The 20,355-nt window shown below is 53.3% G+C and overlaps 1 protein-coding gene and 1 long non-coding RNA gene across 5 annotated transcripts in view; both read right to left on the bottom strand.

Annotated features, from left to right (window-relative positions):
• RNF212 (ring finger protein 212) overlaps positions 1-18,129 on the bottom strand; it is a 41,952-nt gene extending 23,823 nt beyond the window's left edge. Inside the window, exons 1-5 of one of the 4 annotated variants that reach the window (XM_044768017.2) lie at positions 17,929-18,123; positions 13,779-13,840; positions 6,299-6,373; positions 1,653-1,709; positions 149-207 (exon numbers count right to left, since the gene is read on the bottom strand). In XM_044768017.2, coding sequence (XP_044623952.1) covers positions 149-207; positions 1,653-1,709; positions 6,299-6,373; positions 13,779-13,840; positions 17,929-18,037 — 362 coding nt within the window. In that variant the 5' untranslated portion in view covers positions 18,038-18,123. Of the gene's footprint in view, positions 1-148; positions 208-1,652; positions 1,710-4,750; positions 5,696-6,298; positions 6,374-13,778; positions 13,841-17,928 lie in introns of those variants that run through there. The other 3 variants (XM_044768022.2, XM_044768023.2, XM_044768016.2) reach the window with 3 other exon arrangements.
• On the bottom strand, positions 14,195-17,001 carry LOC139044906 (uncharacterized). The gene is made up of 2 exons (XR_011502395.1): positions 16,865-17,001; positions 14,195-14,325 (listed from the first exon to the last, which is right to left on the bottom strand). It is a non-coding gene; the product is annotated as an uncharacterized lncRNA (long non-coding RNA).
• Positions 18,130-20,355: the final 2,226 nt, after the last annotated feature.

The raw sequence follows: 20,355 nt of genomic DNA, 5'->3' as shown, positions 1-20,355 counted from the left end.
TTGACGGAAGTTTCTAGCAAGTGAAAGTGCTCCTTCTTCTGTTCCCCTGGCTATGACTGAGGCTGCACCTGCAGCAGCGCTTTCTCTAGACCTGAGATGGAGCCGAGGCCTCAGCACAGGCAGAGGCCCCGAGCTCATGAGAACTCACCTCTGCAGCTCTTGGATCCGCAGCACTGACTTCCGGAGGGAGTCTTCCAACTTAGAAATCTGAACACAGTGAAATGACTTCGGTTATCAGATTGTGCAGTGACAGTGCCAAGATGACATGCCGGCCCCCTAAATCCCTTAAACTATGATCAGAACATGAGTTAGTGGGAGCTGCCCTCATCCTGTTTATCCGTGAATTTGCACAGGGGTCACGTCATCAGCTACTTAGGAAACCAGCTGGAGCACAAGGAGGCAGGTTCCGAGCTGGCACCCCCAGCACAGGTGGGGCTGAGACGCGCTCTAGCCCTGGCCGGGTCGTTGTTGGTGTGCCCTGCCCTCGACACGGGAGAGCTGCTGCTCCGTCAGGTTTGGGTCCCTGCCGCGTAGCAGCTGCTGGACCTCCAGGCAATTACATTCTCTGATCCTACATCCACCCCTGTGGAAAGTAGTTAATCCACCTGCCCTTGAGGTCTGCTGTGAGGACTGGGAGGTAATACACACAGAGGCTCGGCCAGGTACCTGTGGGCAGGACTCTGGGCAGGCATAAGGGAAGACGGGCTGTGCCGGGCAAGGGCAGGCTGGACAGCTCCATGGAGACTGCCTGCAGGGGCTGGGGCAGCAGCCATGTGTCTCCTCTAGGCGACTTGTGCAGACCCACTGCAGGAGCGGCCTGGGGCCCATGAGGAGGAGGGAGGTGGCAGGAGGCACTGTGCATGCAGCTGGCCAGGCCTGGAGCAGCGCCACCCTCACACCTGCACACTCTGCACGGAGGTAGGGGGGGCACTGCAGGAGAGATGGGGTGGCCAGGCAGCTTCCACACTTAAAGAGGTGGCCACAGGATTGCCTGGCTCCAAAGCCAGGTTCCTTACTACACAGCCTCGAAAGGTGTTAAAAAAGGACTTTGATTTAGAAAAACTATGATGGTTGAATAAGGAAGCATCTAAGTTGCCTCCCATGTTCCAAAGGCCCTGATACAGCTCCCGGCCAGGTGAGGGGGATGCCCCGTGGGGTTGGGCCCCAGCCACGAGGAGCTGGCCACCACGGCTGCCCTCCCCCTGCCCCCTCCCCCTGCCCCCCTCATCTACACGTCCCTCCAGGAGACTTTAATCTGAGTCAAAGCTGAGGCTCCAGATTAATGGTGTCTCCATTAAAGCTTTATTTTCCTTCCTATTAGTTTAAATATCAAGTGAGGAGGATATTTACAGGGCAAACAAATGGGCATTTTGAACTTCCTTCTCTGAGGATCAGCGGGAGCAACTTCATAGTTGCCGTTTATGAAAAAGTGCCTACTGGGTTTTGGGGATAACGTATTGAGTGCCAAGGTGAGATCGCCCCGGGGACCACGGTCAGTCCCCGAGAGGCTATGTGGCTGACCACAGAGAGGAACCGTGCGACAGGCTGGGGTCGGCCCTGGGGCCACCACCCTGAGAAATGGCCTCGGGCGACAATGTGACACCACAGCAAAGGATCAGAACTTCATGAGGTGACGAGTTGACTGCATTTACCTTTTCTCTATAGAAGGTTAACAGTCTCTTCCTGTGTTTTTCTTGAAATTCTGAAATCTGAGAAGACAACACAGGTCAGCTGCTGACAGGCTCAGGCCACTACTGCAAATTCGGTCCCGGACACTAGGGGCTGGGAGGAAGGGGCAGTGCAGGCTACAGAGCGCTCTGCCCCTGTGCGTCTCCCAGACACTCATCCCCCACCTGCCTGCCGCCCAGACGTGGGCTCCGCTGCAGCAGGGGCTGCCGGCTGCCGCCCTGTGCCCAGAGCAGACGGCCGGTACCGCTGGATAATGAATGAGCGAATGAAAGAATGCCGTAGGGCAGACTCAGACACAAATGCAGCAAGGGTGGCACACGCCACGTGAAGACACACAGACACCAAGGGCTGCTCTGCCTCCCTTCTGTGTGGCCTCAGTGGCATTCTGGGCCCTGGCCTCGCGATGCGATGTGACTCATGTGGGCCAATCACAGTGTGCCATCCCCTGGCAACGGTGAGCGGATCACGGGACGGCCTGCTGACCAAACAGCATCGAACAGGCACACCCTGAAACCGGGACAGGGGCTGGGTCTGGGGTGGGGAAGAGCCAACGCAGGGCGTGATGCCCGCAGAGACCGGTAGAGCTGTGAAACTCCCAGAGCCCAGTGACCCTTCCTGGACTCCCAGGGCCAGCAGCACCTGGAACCGGCACCACCCCTGGCCTTCCACTTTCCTGAGCACCCACTTCCATGTGTGCAGTGCATCTAGTTCCCAGGTCCCTGAGACCACCAACAGACAACAGTGTTGCGAACCATTCAACAGTGCATCTAGTTCCCAGGTCCCTGAGGCCACCAACAGACAACAGTGTTGCGAACTGTTCAACACTGGCCCACAACCACTCCAGGGAGGAAACAGCTATTTCACAGCAGTGAAGTTTGCAAACAATGGCACCTACCCTCTCAAAATGCTACATTGTAACTGCTTAAGCCTAACTGTGGACTGCTCTCTGTGCACAGCACAGCCGGGTCTGGCCACTTCCTATAAACCCACCACCCACGTCCCTCCCCCTCAGAAATCGGCTGATACACTGCAAACATTAGGGCTGGCTAGCCTCCTCCACAAGGCTCACTGGTCTAGTCGAAGCCAGGGGAAAAGCCCTCTGTGGAAGGAGGAGGACCCAGCCCATGGCGGGTCTTCACTGCCTCGTCTAAGGCCGTACTGTCTCCAGAAGGTGGGCCTGAGGTCAGGAGTGACAAATGCCCTCTTCACAGTCTCCTACCCCTGGCTCCTGCATCTTCCGAGGGATTCAGAGCTCTCAGGGTCTGGAGGATGTGCCACATGGGGCTCCTCTGGAGCCCTCCCACTCGCTGAGATGAGGGACCCCGAGTGTCCTCCTGCAGGAATCCTCATGGCCCACAAGGCCACATCCTGGAAAGACTCCCCGACCCCACTGACAGTTTTCATGTCCTGTCGCGCCTTGGATCTGGCTTCCAGGAGAGGGGTTCTGCTGGCAGACACCCACTGGTCCTCACTTCTGGGCCAGTGAAGCCTCACGTCAGCCTGGGACCCACGGATTTGCCTTCTCTTCCCTTTCCATCTCACACTGTGTGGGGCAGCGAGGCAGGGACCAGGCACAGCTGGGAGGAGCTCTGGCAGATCTAAAGCTGCCTTCCCCAGGAGCCTTTAGAGACAAGGCTGACAGTCATGTCTCCTCGGTCTTACTCCTCCATGGGTTCTACACCAGCAGCAAGAAGAGAAAAACGTCACACACTGACCCCTGACCTTGTGTCTTGGTGCAGGGTCCAAACTGAGAAAAAGAAAGTACCAGCATCTGGGAGCAACCAGAGATGGCCGTTCTGGGGTGTCCAGGAACAACCAGTGCCAGCTGTTCTGGGGTGTCCAGGAGCAAATAGGGTCAGCCGTTCTGGGGTGTCCAGGAACAACCAGTGTCAGCTGTTCTGGGGTGTCCAGGAGTGACCAGGGTCAGATGTCCTAGACGTCCAGGAACAGGATGTCTCCAGCTGGCACTTGGGATCGTCACCGTGGAGGCACTGGGCTCAGTAAGGCCTATGCACAGGTAAATGGCTGTTTTTACTCTGGCAAGCCGTTTTTAAACCAGGACCGTGGTGAGAACAGGTGTGCAGGCCCCTGCAACTGGCACAGACGTGACAGGGAAGGCAAGGCTACAGCAAGAACAGGGCCACAGGCAAAGCTGACCCCAGGAGAGAGGCCTGCAGGGGGGGACACGAGGCCGCAGAGGGGACCACTCTCACTGAGAGTGGAGTCCTGCAGAGCCGCATGCAAGCTCGGGAGCAGCCTGCACCCCACATCCCTGCGTCACGCATCTGCACTGGGTGGGGACCAGCCTTTGGGCCTTGAGCTTGTCGGCCTGACTCTGACCAGGTGTTGGGCCCCAGAGGCTAAGCTGCCCTGGCTTTGGCAGGGTGTAGACGGTAGCAATAAAACTAAAACGGGTTGAGAGAGAACATGCCTCTTGGATCAAGACAGAGGTACAGCTTGATGAGATTTTTACAAAGCCCAAAGGCTGAGGAAGCCCAGAGGCTATGCTGGACCACTGACCAGCCAGGTTTGTTGGGGACCAAAGAAGGGCTGACCACGCACACACATCCTCTGCCTGCACCCTGCGGGCTAGCGACTGATCACGGTGGAGGGACAGAGCAGCCTCCTCGGGCAGAGGGGCCTGGTCTTGGAGCAGGGCAGGCCACAGGTGACTGTGCTGAGGGGCGGCCAGGAGTGCCCGTCACAGGACGCTCTCCATCCATTGCCTCATTTCGTGTCTCCTTTGCAGAGCAGTGCAGGTAGCCACATTCCGATCAAGCTCCTGGTCTGCAGACCCGATGGTGACCAGCCCTGTCTTGGGGGAGAAGCTGGGCAGATGAGAAAGGGACCTCAGGCCATCAGAAAGGAAGAGTTTTAACGTTATGAACCGCATCAGGAAGGGTGACTGGGGCCCAGAGACCTCTGATGAGGGTTTCAGTGAAGGAACCTGCCATGATCCTCATGCTGGACACAGGCAGGCCCTGGGGCCTGGGCCCTCACAGCGTGGTCTCAGGCCGGCTCGAACCCTCAACGCTACCAAGGAGTCGAAAAAGCTTCGTTTACGTGGGTTTATCTGTCAGTGTTTACTTACTAGAAATTAATACTGAGATAAATCTGATATTTACTAATTCATTAAAAACCAAGTCGATACGTTGATATAAATAAGGAGCTGCAATATCAAATGCCCTGTGACCTTTGCACTTTGAGAGATAGGCACGTGATGATGAGATGGTATGACCCAGAGGTGTGGAGGAGGTCACTCGGCAGCTGTCCCTTGGTCCTCTCTCCGTGGCTCGCAGGGCGTGTGGTCTGAGATGGTGGACAGTCTGCCCTGCCTCCTCCTGAGACAGCATGAGGCTCTGCGGGGCCGTCTGGAAACGCCACGTCCTTACCAAGACCGTTCCGGGTGTAGGGCTGCCTGTGTTCTGAATGTTGTGGGTGTGAGGACCTCCCACAGGTCACAAACATGGGTAGCTTCTGGGTCCCACTGCAAATGTGGAGATGGAGGTGGTCCACCTCCCCACATGGCACTCGCCTTGTGCCGACGCTGCATTCTGGGGATCCGTGTATCCCCCTGGGAAGCCTCCCAGGACGATGAGGGACAAACAGGACACTGCGGGTGCTTCAGGCCTTGTCGGAGCCAGAAAGCAGCCTCGCAGAGGAGGGGACAGTCTTGGCAGGCTGGCTGACCATGGTGTGCAGATGGACAAGCCAGCAGGCCGAGAATGGTCATGGTGAGTGCATGCTCTCTCGGCCTACTGCCCCGTGGGAAGGGCCTCAGCAGGAGGTGGCTCTGGCTGCTCCCCGACTCGGCCTTTTCTTCTGTGGTGGTCAGGGCTAGGAGGCAGCCAACAGTGGGTGCTGCACTGTTAACAGAAGAGAGGGAAGCAGGATGGGCTGGGGGCTGGGTGAAGGGCTCCCTTCTCTCCTGGGCAGCTTCCTGGACAGCCTGGTGGACCACAGGCCATCCAGTGACTTGAAGGAGGTCAGACATGTGGGATGGAACCTAGGGCGGGCACAGAATTACAACATGAGAGGCTGGGGGTAGGGAGAGAGTGCAAAGGAGCAGAGAGCAGAGGTGAGCTGTGCAGGAGCATGGTGTGCTCTTGGTGACAGGGAGGGTTGGGAAGGAGATGGGAACCACAGGAGCAAAAGGGAGAGCACATAGGATGGAGGGGGTCTGGGAGTCATCAGCCCTTGGGGCCGAGAAGGTTCCATGACCCTCAGGGAAGGACAGCTTCATGCAGCAGCCCGCTGCCCCGAATCCAGACAGTCCGGACTCAGGGGCCCTTCCAAACCTGAGATCCTAGGGTCCATGTCTTGGATTGTGAGGATCAGGGGGTGTCCTGACCAAATGACCACATCTCCACATACCAAAGGCACAAACAGCAACAAATGAACAGAGCAAGCAGCGCCATCACAGTGAAGACAGCACAGATGGCAGGAAGACTCACTGGTCACACATCTCAGAAGGGACTGGCCTCCAGACCGTGTGAAGTATACGGGCTCTCTTGAGATCATTTACCCTGGGTCATCACAAACCAAGTCTCCAGGACAGACTGGCAGACAGGAGTTCTCCCGAGCAGGGAGACAGCACGGCACAGCTCACCTGCGAGGTCTCCTTCGAGTACTTCTTACACAGACCGTCAATGCCCATGAAGAGCGCCTGGATGTCTGAGTCAGTCTGCAAGAGAAAGCAAGCCACTGTCCACGCGCTGCTTCTAGAACATGCTCGTGGCCACTTGTGAAGACTGTATTGCAAGATCCGGAAGTGACTGTGAATGACGCAGACAACTGCATGTCACAAACTGTCTCCACGAGGCGCTGGAGGGACGCCCACTGGCTGAGGGGCAGCAACACCTCCTGCAGGACAGAAGGGCAGTGCCAAGGGGCTCTGGGCGCTGCCTGAGGGCAGCATGGCCTGGCAGTGGGCCGAGCCCTGTGGACCTCACATCCTCTATGGCAAGGTGAGACACATCCCTGCTCAGAAGACTCAAGGAGGCCAGGAGTGAAAGCTGGGCTCAGGGGAAACTAAAATCAGGAAAAGAGCTGTGCGTGCAGCACACAACTAGTCACGGGCATGTGCTAAATTATTTACAAAGCAGATATGAGGTACTTCGGGAAAAACAGGGTTCAGGAAATGGTGTCAGCTTCCTCTTAATCCCTGTGCAGACCTGCCCTGCCTCCCTCCGACCACATCAGCACAAGACGTCAGGGAGACAGCCAGCCCAGGGCCTGAATGCAGCATGAGCTGCCAGCAACCAGAAGCACAGGAGCGCCTGCACAAGGACACAGCAGAGCCGGGAGGTGCAGGAAGAGCTCCAGGCCCTCTCCACACGGGTCTTTGGTTGGGAACCATCAGGCTGATAACGCGTCAAGATGGCAATTCGAGCCTATCCACTTATTTACGAGTGCTCCCGCAATGCCACTAAAATGGCAATGAAACTCGATTTAGGGGAAAGTGGTCAGTGGTACAAACTAGGAAATGCACCTTGAAGGCCCACGGCCTCACGGAGTGGAGGAGAGTGCAGAGGAGCCAGGCAGGGGAAGCACCTCCAGGACCCACTCCTGGGCCTTCTGGGGAGAGGCCAAGCAGGGCATTGGGATGGTGGGGCCCCGGAAGTGACCATCCCAAGGCCAGGCAGTGTGCCCACGGACAACCAGCTCGACCTGTGACCCTGGCATACGCCTGGAACCTGCGAACCTCTGTGCCCCGAGTGTAACAGAAGTAGACACGGTGTCCCCGGGCTGCGGTGGGACCCTGTAACACAAGAGGGAGCAGTGTCCCACAGAGTGGGGCCCAGTGTGGTGCTTGGCGTACCATATGTACAGCTTACGTAACAGTACCATTACTGTTACGTAAAGATATGCTCCACATACACAGATGTACCCAAAACAAGACGATTAGCTCCGTGGACCAGGAATGGAAGCAACCGGAAATGGAGTCACCCACCTACCAGGATCTACAGCCTTCAGTGAGGGGGAATAAAATCATCCTACGTGGACAGAGACCCTGCATGGGACAGAAGAGGCACGGGACATCATTCTACTCGGGACACAGCCTCCGAATGGAATAGGAGGGTACTGGGACAGAATGGCCAAGACGTCCCGTCTAACAGACGACATCATGGACAGACAATGAGATCTCCAGGAAGCCAAGCAGGACAACTACAAGACAACCACTGTCACACGAACCATAGCTACACTGTGGAAAATCAAAGATAAATAAGGGAGGGATATTATCAAAGCACTAAAAATTAGCACTAATTTTCAATAAGGAATTCTAAACCCAGTGAAAATAAGCTTCAAAGTGAAACAACAAAAGAAGCCCTTTTCAGACAAAAAAACCCTGAGAGAATGTGTTACCAAGAGGCCTACACAGAGGAACTAACAGGAATTCAGTCCAGGTAGGACAGTGCCCTGGCTGGCAGCCTGGAGTTGGAGAAGTGACGAGCACGGCAGGGCATGTGGGATGGTGAGGGACTGTGAGCCACACGCGGCTGCAATGAGCAGTGACGGCGCTGGAGGCAAGGTGAGGAGGGGCGTGTGGAGGCGGGCACAGTCAGATAACCCGACCTGAAGCCCAGGTATAGGTGGCTGTCTCAGGGTCGCAGGGACGAGGGTGTTCATTCATTCTCCCAGTGCTGCTTACGTTCCCATTGTGAAAAACTCACCAAGCTCACACTTTCAGTACTATACTTCAGTAGAAGTTAGCAAAAATGCTAACAAAAATCCCCAACTATTTCTAAATCCATCCACCTCCATGTGGGTTACAGGAGCAACTGAGTAAAAATTTAAGTTATTTTGAACTGTAAGATAATGAAAATATAACACAGCCAAACAGACAGAATGCAGGCAAGGATGAACACAGAGGAAAACTTACATCCCTATAATGTAAACATTAGAAAGGATAAAGAGAATTAACAAATAGAGAACGAGTGTAAAATAAAGATAAACAGAGCCAAAAATTAACTCTGAAAATACTAAAAAATTGATAAACTCTTGGCAAGACTGCTCAAGAAAAAAGAGAGAAGGCACAATAACCACTATTAAAATAAAAAAGGGCGGCCAGCCCCGTGGCTGAGTGGTTAAAGTTCTGTGTGCTCTGCTGTGGTGACCCAGGTTTGTGGGTTCAGATCCTGGGTCAGGACATACTCCACTCATCAGCCATGCTGTGGAGGAGTCCCACATATGAAGTAGTGGAAGAGTGGCACAAATGTTAGCTCAGGGACAATCTTCTTCAAGCAAAAAAAAAAAAAAAAAGAGAGGAAGATTGGCAACGGATGTTAGCTTAGGGCAAATCTTCCTCACCAAAAAAAAGAAAGAAAGAAAAAGGGACATCATTACAGATCTTATAGACATTGAAACTATGAGAGGACCGCAAACACGTTCAAAGAGATTTGAAAATTCCAACAAAGAGCACAAATTCCTAGAAAAATACAACTTAACTCAAGGAGAATTAGGAATTCTGAGTCATCTCATATCTGATAAATTAAATCTGTAGTTAAATATCTTCTAGGCTCAGATAGTGTTACTTGTGAATTCCAACCCCAATCTTACAATCTTCCAGAGAATAAAAAAATAAAAAGAATTTCCACCTTCTTCTGTGAAGCCAGCACAACCCTGATTCAATAAAACTTGAAAAGGGCATTATAAAAAGGGAAAATTACAGGCCAGTTTGCACACGAACACAGGTGCAAAAAAATCCTAATTCCTCTATACCTGCAAGCTACACTGCATCACAGCCAAGCTGTATTCATTCCTGAAAGCTAATGTAGGTTTAAAATTCTAAAAACAAATGCAATTCACCACTTTAACAAAATAAAGTAGAAAAATCAAATGATAATCTTAATAGTTACAGAAAAAACATTTGATAAAATTCAACACTGTTCATGATAAAAACCTTTGCAAAAAGCCCAGGGGGCACATAAGCCTCCACGGTGAAATGCTGGAAGCTGGACCCTGGAGTCAGGAGGTGGCGAGGGTGCCTGCAGGTGCCACCATCCCCACTCCACAACGGAGTGGAAGTCCTCACCAGTGACGTATGGGAAACAAGGGCATAAGGACAGGAAGGAGGAATAAAACAGAAATAAACATTCAGAGGCAACACGACAGCGTACAGAGTCTAGGAAACCTACAGATAAGCCAACAGACTCATCCAGTAAACGCAGCAAGGTCATTAGATACAAGTTAATAAACAAAACTGCATCTTTACACACCAGCAATAAGCACTTGAGACAAATTAAAGAAATGACGACAGCAGCAGCATCCCAAATGATCAACACCTGAGAATAATGCTAACAGTGACATACAAAACCTCTATACAGAAAATTATAGTCATTTTGAGAGAAATCAGAGCATATCTCAACAAATGGAGACCAGTGCTATGTTCATGGACTGGAAGAGTCGGTATTACATACATGTCTACATTATCGATACCTACATTATGGATTAAGTGCAAATCCAATAAAAATCCCCACAGGACTGTGTGTGTGTAGAAACTGACAGGTTGATTGCAAAACTTACATGAAATGCAAAGACTAATGCAGGCTAATTGGTGTAACAGACAGCTCCCCAGTCTCAGTGGCTTAAGGGGGGCATTTGTTTCCTGCCCGTACAACAGCTGAAGACCGTGCTTGGTAGATGGCCTTCCATGTGGGGCCCAGCCTCCATCAGCAGCTGTGCTCTGCTCAGTCCTCAGCATCCAGCTAGTGGTGGGGGTGGGGGGTGAGGGTCTCCAGAGGTTGTTTTGGGGGCCAGGCCTAGAGTGGCATTTCTCAGGGGAGGCAGGTGGGGAGAAGGAGTCTAGCTGGGTGCCCAGGAAGAAAGGGAGCAGGGCTAACTAAGGACAGTCCCTCAGCCAGGTCAGTCTGCCGTTCTGGTTGCTGGTGTCTACTTCTCTTTCTCTACACAGAAAAGTACTCCCCCAACCCTGCGGAACATTGCCAAATGCCTCTGTCACTGTGTCCACACCCAGCCCAGGGGCTTGGGTGGTACGTGGTACCCTCCTTCAAGTCCCGATCTAGTCTGCAACCTATAAACTAGGCCAATCCCCACTGTGACCAACGTCTGACTGGGGGACTGGGTCACCACAACTGAATCAACACCCCCAATGGCAAGGGGAAGGTGAGAACCCTGCAGGTGAGTGTCCTGGGGCTCCTATCCTAGGGCCGTCTTGATTAGATTGGTCTCTGCAGTCCAGGGGAACCCATTTCCAGCCCCTGGTTCTGCCCACTGGGGGTTCTTCCTCATCTATGGCTCCCCAAGGCCCTGAGTGAAGGAGGTGTGAGGTAGTGTGCCCCGATTGCTCAAGACTCTCTCCAGGTCTCATTTCCTACCACTTGGAGTCCAGAAGCAATCGGCTTCTCCAGTGCTGGGGGTCCTTCACCTCCTTATGGAAGCCATTCCTCTCCATCTCTGCCGGAGAACCAGAAAGTTCGAGCCCCAGTGCGCACCCCTTTCCTGCCCGCATATCCTGCTCTGTGCCTTTGCCAAAGGCTTGTCCTAGAGGCTCGGCTGTCTCCCAGGTGCCCGCAGGCTCCCCAGGTTCTGTCTTTCCTGCTTCCTTGCCACTCACCACCTGACAGATAAGGCAGTGTGCTATTTTGTGTGTGAAGGTAACGGCCCATTTTAACAGCAAATAAGTCAACTGACACACGTATGTCAGTGGTACCTATGCTGAGGAGTAGAAGGAAAAGGTGCCAGGCAGGGAGAAAGTCCCAGAGGTGAGCTTGGCCTGTTAAGATGTGCTCCATATTAACGAAAGAAAACCCGACCAGATAGAAACATCAGGGGCACTGCATTTCGCAAGGATAAGCACTACTTTGTGAAGCTTATTTCACATGTGTGCACACACACGGATGCATGCACACGCAAACGCACACACACGGAGTATCAACGGTCAAAGAAGCCACCGTCACACACAGCCGTTGGCAAAGACCTGAAGGCAGTGGGGGGAGAGAGAACATTCCAGGGCTGGGCACTGAGGTGGAAGCAGCCCAGCTCCAGGAGCAGCGGAAGGTCAGAGTGGCTGGCCTCGGGACTGGGTGGCCACCAGAAGCCAGGTTACAGAGCTATGGGCACGTGGAGACTCGGGTCTTACTCCTGGAAAGCTGAGACGCACGTTTCAGCAGGCCCCTCCAGCTGCAGGGTGAGAACAGACTCGAGGAAGCAGAAGCAGGGAGGACAGCCCTTAGCAGTCGAAGCAGCAGGTGCCTGTGTGGGGGCGGAGCAACCAGAGAGGAAGAGGTGGATCCTGAAGACGTGGCTGGAAAAAGAGCCCACGGAATCTTCTGATGGTTCAGAGCACGGGTGTGAGAGAAAGAGAAGTCACGAAGGACTGTCACCTTTTAAGTGACTTCCCTCTCACACACACTCAGACAGAGAACAAAAGAAGGCACACCCGCAGAACTTCAACACCTACCATGGATTAAGCCACAACAAAAATCCTGATAATTAAAAAAAGAAACCAAATAGCCATGGTCACTGGTCACAATGCCATAAAACTAAAACTGTGCCACAAACATGATAGTGGAGATACAATCTAACCACTTGGAAATTAGAGAATATTCTTCCAAACAATTCCTGAGTTAAAAAAGAAGTAAAAAGAGAAATTAGAGATGATTCAGAAAGGATAAGAAAAGGGCTGGCCCCGTGGCCGAGTGGTTGGGTTCATGCACTCTGCTTCGGCGGCCTGGGGTTTTGCTGGTTCAGATCCTGGGCGCGGACATTGCTTATTGGGCCATGCTGAGGCAGTGTTCCACACAGCACAACCAGAAGGTCCTACAACTAGAATATATAACTATGTACTGGGGGGCTTTGGGGAGAGGAAGGAAAAAAAAAATACTGGTAACAGATGTTAGCTCAGGTGCCAATCTTTAAAAAAGAAAAGAGAGAAAGGATAAGAAAAGCAACACTGGAAATGATGTGGACTGGCAGTGAACAGCAAGAAACGATGGTCTTAAATAAATTCAATAGAAAATGAGAAAGAAAATAATGAACTAAACATCAACCTGAGAAGGCAGAGAGAGGCTCAGGGTGCCTCCTCCCTCAACCGCAAGTCTCAGCAACTGTGCAAGGAGCAGAAACGGTCACTGGGGCTGCGAGTGCAAATTGCACATATCTGGGGGAAATAAGGCACTTTCTATTAAAAATGTAAATGTTTAAATATTTTCCCTTGCTCTTCCATTCCTACAGAAATATTCTTAAAAGTATGCAGAGATATTGGTAAAAAAAAAAAAAAAAAAAGCTGCACTCTAAGAGTGTCTGAAATAGTGAAAAACTGAAAAAAACCAAAGGTTTTCCGATGGGAAAATAGTGAAGTCCTATGTGGTCCTTTTCAAGGAGTGTGAGTGTGCCCAAAATATAAAGTCGACTGAGAAAACCCCATTTTTGTAAAAAAAAATCACAGTAACACACAGAGAGCAGGAACGACAGGCCTGGCTGTGTCACCTTCGGGAAACAGGACCTGGGGGACTTCCGCCTTCTCCACTATTTTTCTGTACTGTTTGCATCCTGTGTAATTTTGTACAATAAGTGTAACCAGAAAAAACAATTGCTACAGATGAAAACATTACTCAAATACACAGCTGGGAGCCTAAGTGTAAAGAGAAGAACTATTTGTAACTAAGTTTAAACCAAACAGGCTAAACTGTGGTATTTTACACAGAGAAGGAAAGACACTGTCTAAACCTCCTGTAACAGTCATCCACTTCAAACTCGCTTTCTGAAAAAACCTCTTAATTAGATGCGACCCCTATGAAAAACCAAACTTGATCACCTTCTTAAGGAGCTTATATTGCACTCATCTAGTCACAACCCATCTCCATTTCCAGGAACAGAGCACAGCAAACTATGAACAGAGCACAGCAAAGTATGAACAGGGCCAATCTATGGTTAGGAAAGAAAGTTGTAGGAGATATTCAAAACCAAATTCTAATTGTCCTTCGATTACTCAGAAATCTTGTAAGATGGAGTTAACCTAGCAAAATGAATGAAAACCTTAGACACTACAAATGACTAAAACGTCAATCTCAAATTTAAAAGCAAACACTGTGATTAACATTTAGATACTACAGATTTCAACTCACGTGTTTTGAAAGTAACACTGTACGACAAGGAACTTTACAAATCACGCATTCGTCCTTTTTACCTACAAAAGGAAAGAAAATTTTATTAGATTACAGTGAGCAGTGCTTTTAAGCACATATAAATGCAGGCTTTAACTTACAACACTTCTTCAAAACATGTACAGGATTAGAGCACTTACATGTTTTCATGTCCAGACAGTGGATGAGACTGTGAGTATGGATACAGTTGGAAAGATTTGTACAATTAACAATCCTTTTTTTTCCTGCTTTGCAAATATTCCCCAAAATCATGACCACAAAAATCAACAACACTTAAACTTAAATCCATCTCAGATATTTCTCACAATTAGATTTTACAGTAATATCTTAGTTTAAAATTGTTAACTATTCAAAATGAAAACAGCTCCTCCTACCCCACCTAACAGATGAAGTGAGCTGTGTGCTGCCTTGGCCTCAGTCCTGCAACACCATGGACAGTCACGCATCCACGCACCGGATAAGCTTTTTCTAAGTGTGTCTTGAGCTCCCTGGAAGGCAGTGCGAGGACCTAAGAATGAAAGGGTACTATGTCCTGCCTGCTAGCATCCAGCTAACTCACCCGCCCTTTTCTGGGGTCTCTGCCCCAGACCCCAGTGACCTTAGCACCTATCTCACTATCTTCCTCTCCGTGAAATTCTACTGATCACCCTGGAGACCTGCACCCCTGTGGGGCTGGCCACTAACGTCAGCCTCGCCTGCCCTCCACACTGGCACCTTCTCCCACGACCACAGCCTGGACCATCAGAGCACCCAGTGTCAGAAAACTCAGAGCTCCTACCTCCTCGTCCACCTCCCTTGCTTCCAGCTCTCCTGTGCGAGCAGCAGAGCCTCTCACCCTGGCTCTGCCACGTCCTCACACTCTCTGACCTTCATTTCTTCACTAACCAGCCTGGAGCCCAGCGCCAACCCGTCAACATGGCAGTCTCCTCATCCCTTGTCCTTCCAGGCAGCATACCCAGCCCAAACCTGGGGCGTTCTTTCTCCCTCTTCTGGTCCAATGCAGCCGAGAACAGGAAAAAGTCACCTGAGAAGTGGATTCACAGATTTGTGGATGCCAACACTGCTGAAGCTGCAACACTCATGGGCAACCCTCCACTTTTCTTGGGTGTTTCCCCCCAATGGGGGGATGCCTATGGGGCATGTTCAAATAAGTCCCCTCATGTTACCTACTGGGAGAAAAGAAGGCCCCAGTCATGACCTACCTCAATTCCCCTGCCTCTCCTCCTCTTGCCTGGCACAGAACAACACAATTCACTGCCTCCTTCCTCTCCGTCTCGGGAGACATCCTCTATGGGCTAAGCCGAACCCTGCATCTGTGTGTTCACCTCACCTCCTACCCACAGCACACAGGATGGGGTCATTGTGTGGAACAAGTGGGTCCCCTTTCCTCTTTTCCCACAAACACATGCAAGTTGCCCCCTCCTGGAAATATCCACCCTCAGCATTGTGTTCCTGCCCTCCATGTTGCTACTGCAACTCTGGAGCAAGGACATTCCACTTGTGCACCACCACAGCCAGAAACTGTGGAGTCAAAGATTAACAGACTGGACTCCTAAAAATCCAAAAGTTCTGTTGGGGCCGGGGGAAGTCAGAGACACGACAAAGAGAGAAAGTCGTTTGCAGTTGATAGGCAAACCAATATTTGTACTTAATATGTGAACAGTGCTTACAAACCAATTAAAAATAAATGCTCAAATAAAAGGGTGTGAGAGAACCGGAATGAGCAACGGCAAAAGCGCAGATCACCAATAACGGATAAAGTGAGATCCAGACCACCAAGGAGAGATGCAAAAGGGAGAGGGAGCTTGTCAGCCAGCACTGGGGACGCAGAGTAGCCACCCCTTCGGGGGGCAGTTTGGTCGTATGTGCCGGTTTTAACACACACACCCCCAGCCTAGCAATTCCACCCCTAAGAATATACCCAAACGGCAAAAATCAAGTAAGTGAACAACTGCTAAAGTGATTTTTAACAGCAAAATATTAGAAAATGTAAGTGTCTTTTAGTAGGGAGTCAGTTAAATAAATTCTGGTAAAGCAACTAGAAGATATTGTACACAGCCTTAAAAATGATGATACAGACTTATTTTAATATGCAAAAAGGTCCATGTCCTGTTAATAAAAGCAGGTTACAAAATGGTATACATTTTGTTTTAAAAGCCTGTAACTATAGGAAAAAGTGTGAAAGGATATGTACCAAAGCTTACGGAGGACTCATCTCTAGTAACAGGTCACTGGGCAGCTAGGGAGCCACGGTCAGTGCTTGCCCAGAGCCCCATCCCTTTTCACTGTTTGCTGTGTGTTCCTGCATCTGTGGCTTCTGGAGGAATGACCTTGGACTCTTGGAACCTGCTTCCACCTCAGGCTTCAAGAGCAAGAGCACCTGGGAACCACCCCTGGCCCCGGCCCTGAGCCAGTCCACAACGGGCACCCCGTGCTGGCTCCAAAGCCAGGGCACGTGAGCCTCTGCCTCGCCCCTCCCAACACTGAGCGCATGCCCCACACCACCATCCTGCAACACTGCCCAAAGGCAGCCACATCGCTAAACCCAGTGCGTGCTTCCAAAGCCCAATTCTTTGACTTCCCCCAGTCGCCTAGTTCAACACCTCCACTTTCTTTTTCCCCAACACACCTTCTTTAAGAAGTGCTCTTCCCAAGGCGATACCACGTTCTAGCTTCCTCTGCCTTTGACCCTCTCCTCGTTCTAGTATTTCTAATTATTATCTACATGCTAACGGCTCCCCAAATGTGTTCCTGGCTGTCTTGACTCCCAGACCCATATACACACCTGCCTCCTCAGTGTCTCCCCCGGGACGGCTCTCACCAGCACCTCAGTGTCCGAACACGAGCTCCTGCTTTGCACTCAAACCTGCTGTCTCCTCTCCAGTGCTCTGTATGGCTGTGAAAACCGAACTGCTGACCCTCTCCAGCTCCACAGGTCAGAAACTGAGCTGCCTTCCTGGACTCAAGTCTGCTGAATGCACCTAACTTCCCCAAACCCACCGCTCCTCTCCAGCCGCACAGCGCCATCCCGTCCCGTCACCTCTCACCTGCTCGACTGCACAGCCTCTTCCACAGTTCCCATCTTCCGCCAGATGAGGCTTCGTCCAGCCACCACTTTTCTTTCTAAACACACACCTGGGACTCTGCCACTCCAGTCCTAAGTATACCCAACTGAAACGTGTCCCTGTGCTCACCCCAAGACGCCAACAAGAGAGCTCCCAGCAGCACCAACAGTAATAAAAACCAGAAACCACCCAAGCGGCCATCAACTGCAGAAACGGCCAATAAATCAGCGTATACCATATACTGTCACACCCTGAGGCAGTGAAGGTGGACGCAGGCAACTGCCTAAAACACACAGATGAAGGTCACAACGTAACGCGAAGTAACAGGAGGCAGACACGGGGAGGGAGAGCGGGCACGGCTGTGCGAGCCGTCTCCCGAAGTCCACACTGTGTAAGGTGACGATCACGGCTGGAGGTCAGGACAGCGGCCTTCCTTGAGGGGCTGCGAGGGCACGCCGACATTCTGTCTCAATCTGCGAGCTCGGTTCACAGGGGAGCTCACTTTGTAAAAGTTCATGGTGTCTTGCATTTATGCTTTTGTCCCGTATAAGCTGTACACTTTGACAAAAAAGTTTCACAGAAAGAAGCACACCCCTGTGGTCATGTCCCCGCCCTGCTGGCTTCCCGCCGCCCACGGGGACGGGACCGCCTCCACCGGCCCCAGCCCCCCCCCCCCCCCCCCCCGCAGTCGCCCCGCCTCCTGCCGCCCTGAGCCTGCGGCGCGGGGGCCTCGCCCCGGGCCCGTGCACCCCCCGCTTCCGGGTCAGGCTTCGCGCAGCTTCGCTGGTCCCGGGCCCGCACGCGTCTGTCACAGCGTCCCGGCGACAAGGCCTTCCGAGGACAGGCCCGCCGCGCTCCAGGGCCGGGCGGGAGGACGGCGCCTCGGCCGTCAGCGCAGTCCCGCAGGGCCCGGCCCGCCCCTGTCCGCTGGGAGGCACGGCGCCCACGCCCCGGCCTCGCCGCTGGGGCCTCGCCTCCACCGGAGCAGCGTCCCCGAAGGCCCGGCGCCCAGGAGGCCCCCTTCCCAGGCCGCATCCCGCCCTGACCTTTGCCCAGGCAGCCCTCGCAGTACACGTGGCCGCAGTTGGTCAGGCTGAAGCACGCCGTCTGGCGGGGGGGCTGGAAGCAGCGGTTACAGAACACCCAGCTGGCCATGCTGGCCAGCGTCCACGCCGCCAGGCCCCCGCCAGGCCCGCCCGACGGCGGCGACTCCGCGCCTGCGCACTCGGGGGTGGGGGGGCGGTCGGGTCTGCGCCTGCGCGAACTCCAGGGCGCAGTCCCACGCCTGCGCACCAGAGCGTGGCGCCGCTCCCGCCAAAACCCGCGCGGTGGAAGGTACCAACTCAGGAAGGGAGGGGGGCTTGAGTTAGGTTTTCCTCCCTGTGGGTTGTTTAGCTGGACGTCGGGAGGAGGAACAGGCACAGGAGGACCTGGCCTCCCTCCATCATGCATTCCCCTGATTCTCCTGTGAGCGGAGTGCTGTAGTCCAGGCGCCCGCGAGCTGCCCCCGTGGGCGCTTCGGGACCACGGCGCAGGCGCAGAGGCTACTGTGTCGCCAGGCTTCTCCCGGCTGCGCGCTGAGGGCAGGGCGGGCATGTGCAGTGCCTGAGGTGAGTGGCTGCAGGGAGATGGGATGTGCAGCGGTGGGCCGAGCGGACTGCACCAGGGTGGGCCAGGTGGCCCTCCCATCGGAGGTGGAGGTGGTGGGAGCAGACCAGGGGCAAGGGGCAGATGGAGGGAGAGTCTTGGGGATGGGGTGGATGGAGAGAGGAGACATGGGGACAGGTGGATGGAGGGAGGAGACGGGGGGACGGGGCGGATGGAGGGGGGAGACACGGGGACGGGGCGGATGGAGGGAGGGGATGGGGGGACGGGGCGGATGGAGGGGGGAGACACGGGGACGGGGCGGATGGAGGGAGGGGATGGGGGGACGGGGCAGATGGGGGGGACGGGGCGGATGGAGGGGGGAGACACGGGGACGGGGCGGATGGAGGGAGGGGACGGGGCGGATGGAGGGGGGGACGGGGCGGATGGAGGGGGGAGACACGGGGACGGGGCGGATGGAGGGGGGGACGGGGCGGATGGAGGGGGGGACGTGGGGATGGGGCAGATGGAGGGGGGAGACACGGGGACGGGGCGGATGGAGGGAGGAGACGGGGGGACGGGGCGGATGGAGGGGGGGACGGGGCGGATGGAGGGGGGGACGGGGCAGATGGAGGGGGGAGACGGGGGGACGGGGCGGATGGAGGGGGGAGACACGGGGACAGGGCGGATGGAGGGAGGGGACGGGGGGACGGGGCGGATGGGGGGGAGACGGGGGAACGGGGAGGATGGAGGGAGGAGATGGGGGGACGGGCCCCCAATGCCTTGCATAAGAGATGGGAGGGGAGGTTACTAGGGACCCAGGCGGCTAGAGTGGGAGACAGGGGTGACTAGAGAGACCAGAGGCTCTGGAAGGGGGCACCAAGGGGCCTGGGCAGAGGGAGGTGGGGTTTGGGAAGCTCTGGGGGTGGGGGGACTAGGAGCACCAGGTAGACCAGGATGGGGTCACCAGGTGGACTGAGAGACCAGGAGGACTGAGTGTCCAGGGAGCGATCTGCCTGGGGCCCCGGGCCCACTGGTGGACCACATGCTAGAGGTGGGCTAGGCCAGAGGCCGCTGCTTGCCTCTAACGTGCTTGCGTGAAAGCCCTTGATCTAGAGGACATTATTTCCCTTTTAAAAAATAATAGATGGGGGAGCGGGGGAAGGGATTCTCTGTACTGTTTTTGCAACTTCCAGTGAGCTTATAATTACTTCAAAATTAAATTAAAAGAAAATAGATGGAAGTTGCTTTTCGGAGAGTTACGCTCCTTGTGTGGTTCCCCATCCATGGCTTGGAAGAGCAGAGTTTCCGTCTGCATCCGGGGGTGGGTCAGACAGTCTCCAAGGCCTAGTGGGGACCAAGTGAGAAAACTTGGTTCAGAGAAGCTTCTGGGCCATTTACTTGTGTGAAGAAAAGTTGCCGTCTTTCGGGGAAATAGGAGAAAGAGATTCGGCATGCCTCTTTCTGAGCTGAAGGATGCACTCTCTGTCCGCTACTGTGGCTCTGGACCTCATGTGGCCTTTGAGCCCTGGAAGGGTGGCTGGTCCAAACTGAGATGTGCTTTGAGTGTAGAATACACCTGGGCTTCCAAGACTTCATATCAAAAAAGGAATGTAAATAATTTTATACAGATTGTGTGGTTAAAATGTTAATATTTTTGATGTATTGGGTTAAATATGTGTCACTAAGGTTAAAAACCTTTTTAGTGTAGCAACCAGAAAACTTAAAACTTATGTATGTGGCTCACATTTTATTTCTATTGGACTGTGCTGACCTATACCGAGTTCAAGATGAGAACTGAGGGATGTGCTTATTCTCTCAAACTCCGAGGCTACATTGTTAAAGTAACATTTTATCAGTGTTACAATGCTGTGACATTAATGTCAACC

The sequence above is a fragment of the Equus asinus genome, chromosome 3 (genome assembly GCF_041296235.1).
Source record: "Equus asinus isolate D_3611 breed Donkey chromosome 3, EquAss-T2T_v2, whole genome shotgun sequence".
Taxonomy (NCBI): domain Eukaryota; kingdom Metazoa; phylum Chordata; class Mammalia; order Perissodactyla; family Equidae; genus Equus; species Equus asinus.
This window is presented reverse-complemented; position numbering and strand designations above follow the sequence as displayed.